Source organism: Xenopus tropicalis, chromosome 9 (genome assembly GCF_000004195.4).
Source record: "Xenopus tropicalis strain Nigerian chromosome 9, UCB_Xtro_10.0, whole genome shotgun sequence".
In the NCBI taxonomy this organism is placed as follows: domain Eukaryota; kingdom Metazoa; phylum Chordata; class Amphibia; order Anura; family Pipidae; genus Xenopus; species Xenopus tropicalis.
The window spans coordinates 38336121-38353392 of NC_030685.2; the positions used below are offsets into that span (position 1 = coordinate 38336121).

Consider the following 17272-nt stretch of genomic DNA (forward strand, 5'->3'; position numbering starts at 1 on the left):
CACATTTGTTGCAGAATCTTTATTTTTGTTTTATGGGGTGTTAGGTTAAATATACCGTGTACATTGCTTTTCTTTTACAGTTACAATTCAGCCCTGGATGGTAGTATGGAGACACCATTGTATCTTGTGGATATTCTGCATCATGAGCTGTATGTCTAACTCTAGTTTAATAAAACCATTTGAAACACCAAGATTCAGCAGAGCATCACCTGCACTATAGCATCAGCTACTGATATTCAGCTATTCCGAGCATGTAAGAATGCATTTTCCTGCAGATATCCTCTCCGTGAGTATGCAGCCTTGCCAACACAGTGCCTAGGGACACACACGAGTGGATGCAAATGGAGAGGCAGTTTTTTGGACTGTACTTAGACAGGCCAAGGAACAGCCCAGTGTAGCACCTAGCCTTATGTGGGTGGCGTCCATTAATCTGGTGCATCAATATGTTTTATATCAGATAACTGAATATTACTGCTCTGTATCATTGCAAAATAAAATAATGACCAGCGTCTCAGATTCATTAATAATCATTTACTTTCATAGTCTGTAAGAAAACATAAGTAACTTAGTATTCCTGAACACCTGTGCAATATCATTCATAAAATTACAAGCAAACCTTCATATTATTCCCACAATAAATTTTAGCCAGAAGTACATAGAATACAGTAGGTAAGAAAACTGAAGTCATTGGCTGCCCCTCTAGTCCAGCTGTGGTAAAAGGTTTCTGCTTCCTGTAATATTGTACAGCGACACCTTAGAAATCATTCCCGCACTGCCTCTTGAATTGTAGTCTGCAGCAGCTGTATGTCAGTCAGTAAGTGGTCTGGCATTTGTACCTAGTGGAACTAATCGATTATACAGAGAAATACAAGACATGACAAAAAAAAAAAAAGTTAATGGATTGAGAGCGATCGTTCAAACTAATTTAATCCTAAAAAGTAACTTTGCAGAGTGCTGCAGGCAGTTAGGTGACTGCACACAAGACCGTGCACTGCATTTCAGGGGACCTTGAGTACATTAGTAAGGCTGCCATGGTTATGTGCTGCCTGGCGGTGAATAACACACAGCTGCCAAGAACCTACTTTTGCTGCCAGTTACTGCCAAGATTTATTTTACACTTCTTTTCACCTACGTGATATAAAGTGCCTACACTTTAGCTTTCCCTGGCAGAAGGATATTGTGTATCAGTTATTTAGATACATAGATAAGAAAGAGACCAGAACATAGATTCTAATTAGCACTACAGGGATATGTACTATACTGTATAAAAACTGGATTTACACCTCAGTTTATGACCTGTGCGGGAATCGGTTCCCTCAAACTAACTTGACCTTTTTCAGCCACAGAGAAAATAATCTATTACCATAAAAAGAATTAAAATTGAGGCATTAAGTAAGACACAGATCATATACCAGGACATCCCAGTATCAAATTGAATAGAATGTAAACGTGACACAAAGGGTTTTGACCTATTTCATTAGGAAAAATAAGAAATTGCACCTACATGCAAAACAATTGATGTTTATTTTATTTCCCTTACAAATGTAATGGCAGTGATCCCCAGTCAGTGGCTTGTGAGCAACATGTCGCTCACCAACCCCTTGATTGTTGCTCCCAGTGGCCTCAAAGCAGGTGCTTATTTTTGAGTTTCTGGTTAGAGGAGGCAAGCTTTGGTTGCATGAAAACCAAGTATAATGCCAAACAGAGCCTCCTGTAGGCTGCCAGTCCATATGGGGCTATTAGCCAATTATAGCTCTTATTGGCACCTCCAAAACTTGCCACATCCCTTGCTGTCTAAAGTCACATTTATGGTCACATTAAGTTGAAATACCAATTGAACTTGTCATTAAAAAACAAAAATACAGTACTGCTGATTTCTCCTGTCCCATAGTGGGAATGAATGTAAAACCTTAATGCAGAAAAGTTGTTTGGAGATGCTTTTCTGGAGCAGGAAGATTACATTCCATGTAACCACCAGCCCCCTTGCCCTGCCTGCCTGCATTGCTTATACAGCATCATCATCCGATCAAGTTCTGTTGAAGTTTAATGGGGAAAGCTAAATGAAAGCAATCTCTACTAATAGACTGATTATGTTCCCTAAATGCCGTTGCTGGCTTATTGCAACCTGTATCAGCACAGGGTAGGATATTTTTGTTTATAATGATAGTTCTGACCAAATATAGCATGAGCCTATAATGACCATAGATCCCAGTATAAAATGGAAACTGGATTGTAGGAAATACAGAGAAGCCTATAGCCTTGCATACATACAAAACAAATACTAATGACCTTGTAACTGCTGCTGCCTTAAACCTCCCAGCATGATTGAACAGCTCTGGGACATCCCTAAAGGTAAATGAAATTAAATAACAGCAGGCAGATGCATTACACAATCACTGACATTAAATATATTACAGGTTTCTGCTATTTTTAGTTGGCAATGCAAAACATATACAGGGGCTGAAATTGGGGCCACCGCTGCTAAATTGTGCCTGATGAATGTACTGCACATCTCCAGTGTACATGGTACCAGCAACATCTGGGTGATCCAGTCTCTCTCTCACGATGAGCTCTGAGCAGCAATTACTGATTAATGGACTACAGGGAAAGGCAAGATTGTAATTGGTTCAATGCTATTTGAAGAGATTATCAGTCAAGAATGTTTGATTACGCTGTTGAATCTAATTAGTGCCATTCATTTCATATAATGGGTCATTGAAAGAATAGCTCTGTGCAGATTGTCCTTGTTTCTCCTGGAGATGTCACGGAATGGCCGATCGTCCTGGAGTCTGTGTAAATTTCATAGTCATTTCCACCCTACAAACAACACAAGCACTTTATTATTTTAGTAATGTGATTTGTATACAAGAATATTCCACATGCAGTCTCATATTCATAGTGACTCTCCAGGTAATCTGGTTTAACAGCGGCATGCTGGCAGCAAGTATAATAGGTACTATACTGAAGCACAGGAACAATTAATCACTCGAAAATAGTATGTGGGCATTGAGGCCTCTGTAGCATATACACGCCAGTTAGCTTGTTACAACACCATCATATGAGTTAAGGGGAAAGGTTAAATGTAAAGGAATCAGCAGTCTCTAACATGGGCCCCATCATGACTGCACATGAAGAGTGGCTGGATTTTCTGGGAAGTACAGGTCTGAGATTCAAAATAGGATCTGGCATTTCAAGTACACAGAGGCCCAAACAGCTCCCCATCAGCCCAATACATAGGGGCTGATTTACTTACCCACGAACGGGTCGAATGGAGTCCGATTGCGTTTTTTTCGTAATGATCGGTACTTTGCGATTTTTTCGTATGTTTTGCGATTTTTTCGGATTCTTTACGAATTTTTCGGATCCAATACGATTTTTGCGTAAAAACGCGAGTTTTCCTATCCATTACGAAAGTTGCGTAAAAAGTTGCGCATTTTGCGTAGCGTTAAAACTTACGCGAAAAATGCGCAACTTTTCGCGTAAGTTTTAACGCTACGCAAAATGCGCAACTTTTTACGCAACTTTCGTAATGGATACGAAAAACTCGCGTTTTTACGCAAAAATCGTATTGGATCCGAAAAATTCGTACAGAATCCGAAAAAATCGCAAAACATACGAAAAAGTTGCAAAATATTCGTTTTCAAGTCGGAACTTTTCCAATTCGGGTCGGATTCGTGGGTTAGTAAATCAGCCCCATAGTGTCTGTCTCATTCTGGAGGATTGCTAACAAGGGCCTGCAAAAGGTTTTACCAGGCCAAATGCCATCCAGCTCTTAAAAGATCCATTAGAAATACAAAGAAAAAAGTAGCGTAGCACCACAAAGGTAAAAATAAAAATCAGTCTTTATTCCATCATCAGTAAAAGGCAAATGTAAATCCCAATGGATCTACACTTTACGCGTTTCGTGGCATCCCGCCAGTTCCTCAGAAGCATCCACTGGGAACGGGTCCGTGAGTAGCACACCAGGGTTTGAGCGGTAAGTGCTCCCGTGTGTTGTTCTTATTTTACTTAAAAGACCCATTAACTGCAGCTGCAGAAAGGTAAGGTAACTGCTAATTTCCTATTCAATAAATATGATGTATAAACTATAAGTACCTGCCATTTTTAAGACGAATAGCAGTCTTAGGTAGTCAGTTTTGAAAGGCAGACATTAGACCCTGAAGGTGGCAGAAGCTAGTAAGGTTGTAATACGAAGTGAAAGTATTGCCTGCATGACCACTAATGGGTGCCTTTGTAACTTTATTAATAATACTTTATTAAATACTATATTAAATGAGGACATCCTGATCCACTCGCTGACTAACACTTAGGGGCACATTCATGCAAACACGAGTTGGAATCCCGAATATCACGAATATACTTACGAAAAAATCGTATTAGTCACAATAATATCGTATTGGCAATCACTAAATTTTCGGACCAAACGATTGTAAAATGCAGGAAAACCTTTCCGGCTTTAATCCTTCTGTGCATGATTTTGGAAGCCTCCAATAGGAATTAATGGCACTCTGCAGCTCCTACCTTACCCAAGGAAAGTTACGATAACGAAGCTTGAATGAATCCGAAACTCGTCACAACAATACGATTTTGTCAAAAAGCACAAAAAAGTTGTGAAAAATACAAAAAAGTCGCACAAAGTACGAAAAAGTCGCTGAAAATACGCCGAACGAACACTCGGAGCGTTCCTGGATTAGTAAATCTCCCCCTCTGCTCTTAGGTGTAAAGAGTTGAAGCACTTCGCAGTGTTCCCAGGGAAGGGATGGAAAAGCCTGGGAACATACAGAGCTGCAAAGTGCCACTTGAAAGAAAGAAATTTGGACAAGTGCACAAAACAGAATCCTACAGGTTGTGGTGTACAAAGAGAAATGATTCAGGTAGCAACAGTTGCCTATAGAGGTAACAAGAAGACTTGCCAAGCACCTCTAGGAAACATTCAATAAATTCAGCTGAATCAAATATGATTTGGAGATGCATAGAAGGTATTTCTGTAATTTATTTCATGCTAAAAGTTAAGAATTAGACATACAGATAAAATATAAACTAAAATATAACGCATAAAAACTAGCTAACATTCTCATTTTTTGTATAAATAGGTATGGTAAATATTATATAAAAACCACTATCAAGATCCTAAATGCAGAAAGACCATTTCCCAGTGTCCTTTTTAACTTAATCATCTTCATTGGTGAACCACTGCTGTCACAAAAAAAAATCCACTAAGCCTTTTTAATAAATCTGTTTTAAAATCAATATTCCCTTTATAGTTATAGTAGTTTTAGTAGTAGAGTTATAACCAGAAAAAAAACACAAAAAGAGAGAAGAAAACCAGATATCTGCCAACATCAAATTATTTTAATAGAAAACTGAAGCTCAATATAGAGCAAGGCTAGAAATTCTACACCTTATGTTTATGCTTCAGAACCAGCCCAGGGCCACCACATCCAAGATCTGTGTCTAAAAAATGCCCCAGTGTGGTTCTTTACTACTGATTCCCAGCACATGTTCTGGGCAGCTGTCACTTACCTGAGCTTAAGGACCGACTCACAATATACAGGAAATCTAGAATCCACAATTAAAGGCTGCACAGAAATAGAATCTTAGGGGCAGATTTACTAAAACTCTAACCTTTTTTTTCATTTTAAAAAAAATCCTAATAAACTGATGTCCACAAATGTCTGAACTGAAAAAGTCACAGAAAAGTTGCGAAACTCGGATTTTTTTCAAAACATCTACTGTTTTGGACTGTCGCACATAAAAAAAAACCAGTGTCAAAAATCCGGAAACCTCTAAAGTTTTGTAGCAAAGAATGATTCTCCAGGGAAGGGAAGGGACATCTGCCATTGACTTCGACGTGATTTTGGCACGTTTTAGCTGGCAAATTCTTGGATTCAGATTTATAGGCATTATAATTTATAGGCATTATGCATAGTAAACCTCGAAAAATTCTAGACTTTTTTTTCTGCAACTTTTAGCGCTACAAAATCAAAATTGTAAAAACAAAAAATCCGAGCATTAGTAAATGGGCCCCTTAGTTTTTCAGCAGCCCAGAGCACCATGTGTATGTGGTGTCACATAAAAGATGGCCTAACAAGCCACGATCAGAAGATAAGGAGCTGCTGAGGGTAATATTTATTCTAATAGACATTTATACTTCCTACAAATGTAGAAATCAAGTTTTCCAGATAAAGAAGAGGCCAATACTAGATGTAGGCAGAAGAGGCGCAACCATGGGGGGTGACCTCTCTTGCCTCCTGCGTGCCACCACCTATGACTTCACTGCGCACGCACACACGCACACAGGGGAAAGGGTGCAGGGGCGCGGTAGCTGGCCAGGGTGCCCAGGCTGTTTGACCCACCACTGGAGGCTTCAGAAACAAAATCACTGTATCAGTCCCTTAGGTGCGTACAAGAGAGACCTGGGCTCATATGTTGCTTAGAATCAACAGGAAATCAACAAACTACAGCTGCCAAAGACAGGAAAAATTTTCCCTGTAGCATCTCTTATACTTTGCGCCTATAGCATGCTGGTAAGGGCATGGTCACTATAGCAGGCAGGCCACAGGCAGCGACAGACTAAGGAACAGAAGGTAAAACTTCACATTAAATAAATACATTTCTAGGTTTGTAGGGAACCAACGTGAAAACCCTTTGCAGCAACATTAGAATACATAAAATAAAATAAAGACATGGGTAACCTGCCCACTGGAGCCAAGTGCTCTTAGGCAAACTGTGCCAGGCACAAGATCTATTTAAAATAAACAACAAACCAAACATTAAAGGACATGTTCCATGCAGTGCCATCTACTGGGCATTGAATGAACAATGGTTCAGACCAAATATAAAGACAATATTTTAATGTTTTTATTCTGCTCTATATTTTTCTTTGCCAATAGAGTGATACAGTGTATTGCCAGTTTCACTCTGTAGCTCACATCCAGGAAATGTATTTGTAAGTTCCAATACTGCTAAGTTCTACTTAACATAGCAAAAGGCTAAGCAAAAGCTGAAAGTAAATAAGTGCCTCTGAAAGCTCCTTACCAAAATGCCCCGGAAAGGTTAAGAGACAAGCAATCAGGTTAATTATAGGGGAGAGTGAATTAAATGTACAAGGAATGGCTAGGCAAAAGCATTTAATAATTTATAAATTTAAAATTAGAAGGCAGAAGTTTCTGCAAAGTTAAAAGAATCTGATTGGCTGCTATAAGCAACATCGCCGAAAATGTTTTACTCCAATTTATACTCCAAATAATAAATATACCCCTAAGTGTGTTTTTTGATTTACACCATTACTTGACACCACCTCAGACCTGGTGCTACCCATTAAAGACAATATGACAAGTTCTAGAGGTCAAAACAATTTTGGTATAGGCATTGTGGAAAAGTAGTGAAACTTCTCACTGATTGTTTTTTACACCCACCCAGCTAGACATTAAATTAGACAGTTTTATAAAAGCATGTCAGTATAGCAGCACTTCCCATATTTACCAGGAAACAGCCACCATAACTTTAATAAAATACCTTATTTATAAAAGTATTGAGATGTATTCTTAATACCTTTATAAATAAACCCTTTACATTTGAGTTTTAACAATATGAAATTTGAACTGCATCTGAAAATGAAAGAACGTAGGTTTTAGCAAGCCATAGATAATTGTACTGTATCAGCACACAGGTTCACTTTAAGATGCAAATATAGAAATTTGCTTTCAAATTAAACTGAAACCTAATGTGATATATATTATACTGTAACATTTGGTATGTCAGCAAATACTCACTGGCATTGTTTTGTCACCAAAGAAATAGATCTTTGAAAAGCCCTCATTCTCAAGGATTCCTAAGCAGAATGTCTTGTCCCAACCAGTGGGAAACACGTCAAAACTTATCTGACCTCCTATTAAATAAAAAAAATGAAAAGCATTTTATGCATGCGATATATAGAACCTGACAGAAAATACATTGGCCCATAAAATATCTGTATCTATAAATACAATATCTGTATTTAATTTTTTCTTCTATAGCATGTGTTGTTAATTGGCAATGGGGTAAAACACAAGGTATCCAAAAAGTTGTCCATAAACACTCACTAGCACAATGTGAATCAAGTGAAGTTTGTTGTGCCACCCACTGCCATCAGTGGAAAACATTTGGCTGAAATCCTCAATGATTTGATTGTCATTACTGAGTAGGGACACACAAAACACTACATTGCTATAGTGAATGTAAAACAAAAAATTGTATATAGCACCAGGTTTCTCAATTTCTATCTTGTATCATTCATTCCAGCATCTAACCATCACTGATTCCATGTTCTACAGCAAGCATCACCCATTCCACAAGACTAAAGCAAGCATCACCCATTCCACCTTCTATAGCAAGCATCACCCATTCCATAAGACTAAAGCAAGCATCACCCCATCACCTTAAAGGACCATACAATTAATATATTGTTTCAAGTTTGTAATTGTTCATTTAGCAAACAGTTTTTTGCCAACAAATGTGATGTTTGTTGGCAAGACTGCTAAACCTCTTAATTTTGCAGGCTTCATTAAGGTCTGGCATGGCGCTACTGGACTTATTACACAAATGAAGCCTTGTAAATATGAAATATAACTTACCTATTGAAAATGTAAGGCCTCTTCCTGAAAATTCTCTTTGTAATTCTGCCACAAATTTGTCTCGGAACTGTTCTTTCTTTTTTATAAAAAAATACAACACAAAAGTGTCAAAAATCCTAAGATTATTAAAGAAAGATTGTATGTGGCTAAATAATGGCTTGCACAGACTTGCCTTAGCACCTATGCATACAGTGCTGTTTTAAAAGTATGGCAGAGCAAGCATCTGAATAAAGGGCAAACAAAACTTGAGCCTACACTTATGCACCCTAATAGGCTATTATAAACATAAATATTTCCTCATGCTTCAGACATACACTTTATTTTGCATTCTTTATTGTATCTAAAAAATAATTAATGATTCATATGCAAAAATAGAGACACCATGAAGACAATATGGTAATTTGTACTGTACAGGTACATCAGGCGGATAATGTGAAACTAATAAGGTGGTGAAGCATGTTTTCATCTCTACCATAGGTAGAAGTGTGTCAAAGCCTTAAACTAACCATGTTTATTACAGAAGGGGAGAGTGGGAATAAGGATAAAAACAACACCACAATCCATTTGACATTTTACCAAACATAAATACATACAGAACACATTTTAGTTCAAGCATATGCATATAAAGCTCATGTACTTATGATTTATGTCTACTTTTCTAGTCCCTACCTATACTAAACAATATATGAATGTGTATGCCCTGTGCTTCAGTATGCATTTGCAAATATGTTCCAGCCAAATGCTGACAGCAGAATACATTATACTAACCACATCCTGTTTTTGTGGGATTAATCAGTCCACTCAGAATGGGCTGAACATATAAAGAATAAATGTAGTAGACAGGTGCTGCTAAGATGAAGCCTGCATTCTTTTTGCATATATAACAAAGGAAGTTGTGCAGTTTGTATTAATTGCTCTTTAGATTTTCAGCAGCAGTAGCAGACAATCACCTACTTTATCCAGTTCATAGAATTCTATGCGTTCCTCTTGAGTGCAGTTTCTTCCTATAGGGGAAACATTAAGCATTCCATTTCGGAATTCCACAAACGTGCCTCTGAAATCATAAACAGTGCAACTGAAAAATATTCCACAAGTAACAACAAACAATGTACATTCTTATTTTATAATTAATATAACTGAAAAATGTAAAAAAGCTCTTCTATGCTTAGCCATTGTTTCTCTGCACCCACACATTTCATTAATTCATTCTTTTTATATGTTGAACAGTCAGAAAACAATGTATACATTATACCTTCCATAAAAGAATTCAGAGCTGCTATGGCCTATTACTTATTTAGCATTACCACAAACCTTTTCTTTGGTAGTTTGAGCTTTGCAATGTAACTTAGACAGTAGTTGATGATATCTTGCAGCAGATCCTCTCCCAAGTGGGCATGAATGCTCTACACAAATGGAAAGTTTATATTCAAAATTCATAAACAGAATTTACAATTTAATTTTTAGAAAATCACAAATCAAATGCATTTCCCAATAGATATCTATATAGGCTTAGCTACACTGACAAATCTGCAATGTACGAAAGAACAGCAACAATTTCTGTGCCAGTCCAAAAACAAAGATCCCATATGCACTTCCCTATTTCATGTCCAAGGACCAGGCGTGTTCTTGGTGGGGTAAATGGCAAATTAAGGTATGGGAAACATAATCATGTTTTGAAATGGTATTTTGGAAATACAAGGAGGATCTCAGAGAATCTTTGCTTTAGTAAACTCCTATTCTAAGAATGGGGGGGGTCGGTGTGTGTGTCTGTCTGTGTTTATTTTCTAAATTCAGGGATAACATTATTTCTAGCTTGGTTCAGTCCTTGGCTAGCTTGAATTCTCCAGCCTGCCCAAATGATAGCTGATCAAGCCTTGGTCACATATATATCAGGAATGGCATCAACCTGGGCTCATTCACTAGCAAGTGTATGGGTACCTTTGTACAACTGACATCACAAAAAGCCAAATTTTCCCAAAATGTCTTCGTTATAACACATACGAGTTTCTGCTTACCTTCCTTTGAATCGTGAAGTATTAAACATGTTTGACAAAAAACACATACATACATACGTACATTTTTTGCCACCTTAAATACCAAGTTACACAAAATGGCTCCAGTTCCAGACTCACCTGTTTGCACAAGAATTTCCCATCTTTATATGCTACAAGCCCGTTTTCAGCAAATACATAGTCAAATTTTTCAACAACTGAAAGACAAATAAGTAAATAAGGAATCAATTCAATTTTGAGGAATAATAAAGTAATAAGTTTGTGTTACTTACAGTAGTACAGGCCACTGCATTATCACAACCAACGTAAATAAATGTGTCCCCACTTTTCTACTGCTTTTATGCTCATTTTGTCCTTTCTGCTCCACACTTAAAAAATCAACATCCTACGTTCAAAGTGTCTGTGATTAGCATGCTACGAAGAAATGCATCATTGGGCAGAAAAAAAGAAAAAGCACCAAAATAGAACAGCATTTGATTTAGTAAGAGGGGCAATGTTAAAGGGGCAGTATACACTCATGCACACCTTTTTTCAACATGAGCACAATAAATATAATTTGTATTTTTGCCATGTTTTATTATGAAGTACTTTCTATACCTCCACTGTAATTAGCTGGGTTTGTTTAAATGTAGATGAGTTCTGTATAAACAAGTTCCTCCTTTGTAAGGACCTTTCTGATGAACAAAAATTAATTCTGGTGTTTTTATTTGTGCACTAGTTACATGATTACCTACCTTATAAGAACCAGGGAACTGGAAACTAAAATTGAGCTTGTGTTGAACATTGGAGTTGAACACAGGAGTGAACTATTAAACATGTTTGACAAAAAACACATACATACAGTGGAGGAAATAATTATTTGACCCCTCACTGATTTTGTAAGTTTGTCCAATGACAAAGAAATGAAAAGTCTCAGAACAGTATCATTTCAATGGTAGGTTTATTTTAACAGTGGCAGATAGCACATCAAAAGGAAAATCGAAAAAATAACTTTAAATAAAAGATAGCAACTGATTTGCATTTCATTGAGTGAAATAAGTTTTTGAACCCCTACCAACCATTAAGAGTTCTGGCTCCCACAGAGTGGTTAGACACTTCTACTCAATTAGTCAACCTCATTAAGAACACCTGTCTTAACTAGTCACCTGTATAAAAGACACCTGTCCACAGAATCAATCAATCAAGCAGACTCCAAACTCTCCAACATGGGAAAGACCAAAGAGCTGTCCAAGGATGTCAGAGACAAAATTGTAGACCTGCACAAGGCTGGAATGGGCTACAAAACCATTAGCAAGAAGCTGGGAGAGAAGGTGACAACTGTTGGTGCGATTGTTCGAAAATGGAAGGAGCACAAAATGACCATCAATCGACCTCGCTCTGGGGCTCCACGCAAGATCTCACCTCGTGGGGTGTCAATGATTCTGAGAAAGGTGAAAAAGCATCCTAGAACTACACGGGAGGAGTTAGTTAATGACCTCAAATTAGCAGGGACCACAGTCACCAAGAAAACCATTGGAAACACATTACACCGCAATGGATTAAAATCCTGCAGGGCTCGCAAGGTCCCCCTGCTCAAGAAGGCACATGTGCAGGCCCGTCTGAAGTTTGCCAATGAACACCTGAATGATTCTGTGAGTGACTGGGAGAAGGTGCTGTGGTCTGATGAGACCAAAATAGAGCTCTTTGGCATTAACTCAACTCGCTGTGTTTGGAGCGAAAAATGCTGCCTATGACCCCCAAAACACCGTCCCCACCGTCAAGCATGGGGGTGGAAACATTTTGCTTTGGGGGTGTTTTTCTGCTAAGGGCACAGGACAACTTATTCGCATTAACGGGAAAATGGACGGAGCCATGTATCGTGAAATCCTGAACGACAACCTCCTTCCCTCTGCCAGGAAACTGAAAATGGGTCGTGGATGGGTGTTCCAGCACGACAGTGACCCAAAACATACAGCAAAGGCAACAAAGGAGTGGCTCAAGAAGAAGCACATTAAGGTCATGGAGTGGCCTAGTCAGTCTCCGGACCTTAATCCAATAGAAAACCTATGGAGGGAGCTCAAGCTCAGAGTTGCACAGAGACAGCCTCGAAACCTTAGGGATTTAGAGATGATCTGCAAAGAGGAGTGGACCAACATTCCTCCTAAAATGTGCGCAAACTTGGTCATCAATTACAAGAAACGTTTGACCTCTGTGCTTGCAAACAAGGGTTTTTCCACTAAGTATTAAGTCTTTTTTTGTTAGAGGGTTCAAAAACTTATTTCACTCAATGAAATGCAAATCAGTTGCTATCTTTTATTTAAAGTTATTTTTTCGATTTTCCTTTTGATGTGCTATCTGCCACTGTTAAAATAAACCTACCATTGAAATGATACTGTTCTGAGACTTTTCATTTCTTTGTCATTGGACAAACTTACAAAATCAGTGAGGGGTCAAATAATTATTTCCTCCACTGTACATACATAGGTGCATTTTTTGCCACAGAATAGAACCAAGACAAATAAATATGAGTTTAGTAGACACAATAAGACACACCAGCAGGGATCCCTATAGGCACACTGGAAGTTGCTTCCATAGGAAATAATAAACAGCAACTCTTTGCTTGCAAATATTCAAACTGTATTTTCAGACTGCTGTAGCTCCAAATACAGCACCATCATCATTTAGATTTTCAAAAAGGGGGTGTCATTATCACTTGAATTTTAACATGTCTGCACCTGCAATTAGCAACTCAAGCGCTTTGTAAAATAAAAAGCATCTTTGACTGCAAGAATAAATGACTGGTCATTATAAACCACTTGCTGTATCCAATCACCTTGCTTGTTAATAGTGCAGGCAAACATGCACTTAGTTTTGGGAAATTAACAATGAGTAAGAAGGAGCAATACTTAGAAGTAAAGGCTGTGTGGCTGAGATATAATCAGAGATAAAGGTAAAATAAAGCTGAAAGCAGAAGCAGACTGACTTAATTTTTTTTTTTAAAAAGATACAAAAAGTTAACGCACAAGAGAATGGCAGGCAGAAGAAGAGTGCAAAGCAGGAGAGAAGATTTTATAATGGCAGAAACGATGTTAAGTCGAAACATATTTAAGTGTGGAGCAGAAAGGACAAAATGAGCATAAAAGCAGTAGAAAAGTGGGGACACATATATTTACGTTGGTTGTGGGTTGGGGAGCCCTAATGTCAAACATAAACATCCTAGCCAATACCTTTTGCTACAAATATATATACAAATCCCTTGTAAATACTAAATATTTTATTCGTTAGATGACATTTAATTATAGTTATAGCAATGCATATTTGCATAGTTGGTACCTCCTGATGGGTGCCTTATAGCAGAGATCAAAGTGTACTGATTCATCACTGCTCATGTGCACAGCAAGTCACCATTCAGCTTTCACCACCCATCTCAGCTCCATCATCCATTATTCATGTAACCATTTATCACAGTCTTTTCATGCCATTTATGTCATTATAGGACTGTGACTTGTGCTGAACTTATCCTTCTTGATCTGATAAGTGCTGTAATTTTCATCTATTTAACTTTCATCTACAGCATTATATAATTTACCAACTACGCATTTCTTCTGGATTAAATTCTACCTGTTTTATATTCTAAAAAATAGTTATTTTTAGTAGTGTTACGTGGGAAAGTTATATTATAACCACTCTTAGCACTTTTAGTCTTTTATATTTCCAAAATATGTGTATCTTAAATATATCAAAAGTTCTACTCTGAGCCCTTAAGCTTTACATGGTTATATTAACAGAAGTATAATGTATTCTTATCACATAGTAAGAAAGCAGTCATAACAACATAAAATGTAAATTACTGTCCTGATGGCTTACCCTAAATCATTCAGAATCCTGACTTGTCCCCTGCAGAAAGTATGGGGGCTAAAATTTACTTTTGAACTCTCAAATTTCTGCTGAGACCATTGCTTCTTAAAAGGTAAAAGCAGTCATGTCCGTCATGAGAAAACGCAACACAACACACAAATGCAAAACTTTGCATTCACAATGCCTAAACTCGATGCTTCTACAGGCTCCAAAAGTGACATAGATCATATTGAAGGAATGAGTGTAACAGCACTCTGCACCTCAGTCAGCATATTCACCACAAGGCATAGACTGCAGTGTACTGTGCAACAAGGGCGCTCTTTATGTCATGGCTGCCAAGTACGGGGTTTTGGATACAACTTGCATTCACAGGTGTGTCTGCTTGCATTTTATGAATGAATGCAAGGTACTTGCAAGTGGTTGTCCTTGTCCAGCCTTACATAGGGTGCAAGTAGTGCTCCCCAGCATGCCATTGCCTGGTGGTGCAAATTTTTCGTGACCCCTGTAGGAGCAAATACAAGTCCCTGCAGTTTAGAAATGGTTCACTGCAAATAAAGAAAACACACCAATCTGCTCTTGTTTATGCACTCTGCAGAATGCACTACTAGTGCTCTCTAGTACGTAAGAAGCCTGACAGTATTCACAGTTGTCAGTCAACACAAATGTGATGGACACTTGTGTCTTACCTAAAGGGGTAGTTCACCTTAAAATAACTTTTAGTATGATGCAGACAATTGGATATTCTAAAACAATTTGCAATTGGTCGTAATTTTTATGGTTTTTCAGTTATTTTGGTTTTTTTTTAGCAGCTCTCCACTTTGGTATTTTAGCAGCTATCTGGTTGCTATGGTGCAATTTACCCTAGCAACCAGGCAGTTGTTTGCACAAGAGTTGGGAATACGAACAGAGAAGGGCCTAAATAGAAATATAACTAATACAATAACAATAAATGTAGCCTCAGCTGCTGGGTCCAGTGAAAAGAGTCAAAAGAGACAGGCAAGTAATTTAAAAACTATAAAAGAAATATTAATTCTTATTAATATTATTATTAATAATAATTTATATAATAAGACCAACTGCAAAGTTGCTATAACATTCTATAAAGCTTACCTAAAGGTGAACCACCCCTTTACTATATCTTTCTTTAGCTGTTTCATTGGAGTCATTTTCAACAGTCATCTTTGTTTATTCGCCTTTGTCATGTTTGTTTGCCTTACCATCATCTCCAAGCTGTTCCTTGATTTTTTCAAAATCTGAACCTCCAACAACCCCAACTTTTACCCTTTTTCTCAGCTCTTCTAGAAATTCTGCCATGTCTTTTGTGACTTTCTGTAAAATACAATAATAATATAATAAAATATACTGCTCTGGGAAAAATCGTACTCATAATTCTCTCAAACATGGGGTCCAAAAGATGGACCCTTTATCATGGTTGAACTTCAGCTCCCTATTGCCTGCATCATTCATGTAAATGCAAGACATGCTGGGGTCATTTATCATTGTCCCACGTGCAAATGCTACAGCTCAAAGGGGCTCAAAATTCTGCCTATTACTGACCATTTACCCAGCATAAGGGCCAGCTATGCTCTGCACCTCACAGCAGATTAATAATTAATGTGCTGGCGGGCATGAATTTTTAGCCTCCCAAAGATAGAATGAAATGCAATTAGGGGGGAAGGATAGAAAACTCCTATATGCCCCCTCCCCAGTGGTCCCTTGTGAATACAGCTCTGCAGAGTGCCTGTTTTTTCAGGTTGTCAGGTTGGGGGTGCACAGGGTCTTGAACTCCTCGCTGGACCACAAAGACCTGCATCCATGGTGTGAATGCAGGCTGAGTTCAATTGTGCAAAAAACATGGCAGTTTGAACCAATATCTGCATTTTGTTAAAATTATCCTTACTTTTTATGCAGACAGTGCATAAAAAAAAAAAAGTAATCTAGGATTACTCGAAGATACAGAGCTTCTTGGTGATTTCACCTACTTGTAGCAGTGCTTGTCATTAGCAGTGTGTCCCAAAATGTACTCCAAGCAGCATGTACTAAATGTTTATTGTCATAAAGCAAGCTAAGACCTTTGTTGTTTGTCAGTAAAAAAGATAAACCCAGTCACAAGTACAAGAAAACTTATTCCCCATAGAAGGTGTAAACACTGACCATCACTTTTTTAGAAGTAAAGTGAAATGTATTAATTTTTTACCTAATTTTACCTACTTCTAGACTTAGTACAAGGAAAAAGCTTAATCACTGATGTGGTCACAATTTGTTAGCTACCTCTTAGTACTTATAATAATGTTATAATATATAAAGGGAATTTAACCCCCCCCCCCCTTCTAAATCAATTCTATGCAATTAGCAGGTCAAAATGGATGCATTTTACTGAAATGCAACATACACTATGAATTCCCGGTTGCAGCCCGGAATCCAACATAAACTATAAACTTAATGGGGCAGAAGGGTAGAATTTTGTACTGTTATTTATATTCTGGTAAAGTCTTAATCTTACTCTGTCCTATTGCGTTAACTTTAAGCACTGCATTTACATGCAGTATATAAATGCAACATATACACACATAACATGTTTGCAATGCTGTGTGAAAATAAACTTGTGCCAAAAGTGACAGATCCTTGTGAATAGTTCTCGGTTCTGATACTGGTACCTGCCTGGCTGCTGTCAGGGTGCCATCCACATCGAACAAGCACAGAACGTCACATTGAGCCATGACTGCTGCCAGTCGGATCTTTCTCAGCTCAGATGAATGGAGAAACACAGTCCTTTCAAATGTCAAACAAGCCACATCACAACTTCCT

General features: G+C 37.9%; 1 protein-coding gene across 1 annotated transcript; it reads right to left on the reverse strand.

Moving 5' to 3' along the window:
- Positions 1-4: 4 nt before the first annotated feature.
- pmm1 (phosphomannomutase 1) lies at positions 5-17222 on the reverse strand. Its single transcript, NM_001112950.1, is given in 8 exon segments — positions 5-2817; positions 7776-7891; positions 8616-8691; positions 9570-9669; positions 9927-10018; positions 10748-10824; positions 15682-15793; positions 17122-17222. Coding segments are annotated over 8 exon segments (741 nt in total). The 5' UTR covers positions 17185-17222; the 3' UTR covers positions 5-2712.
- Positions 17223-17272: the final 50 nt, after the last annotated feature.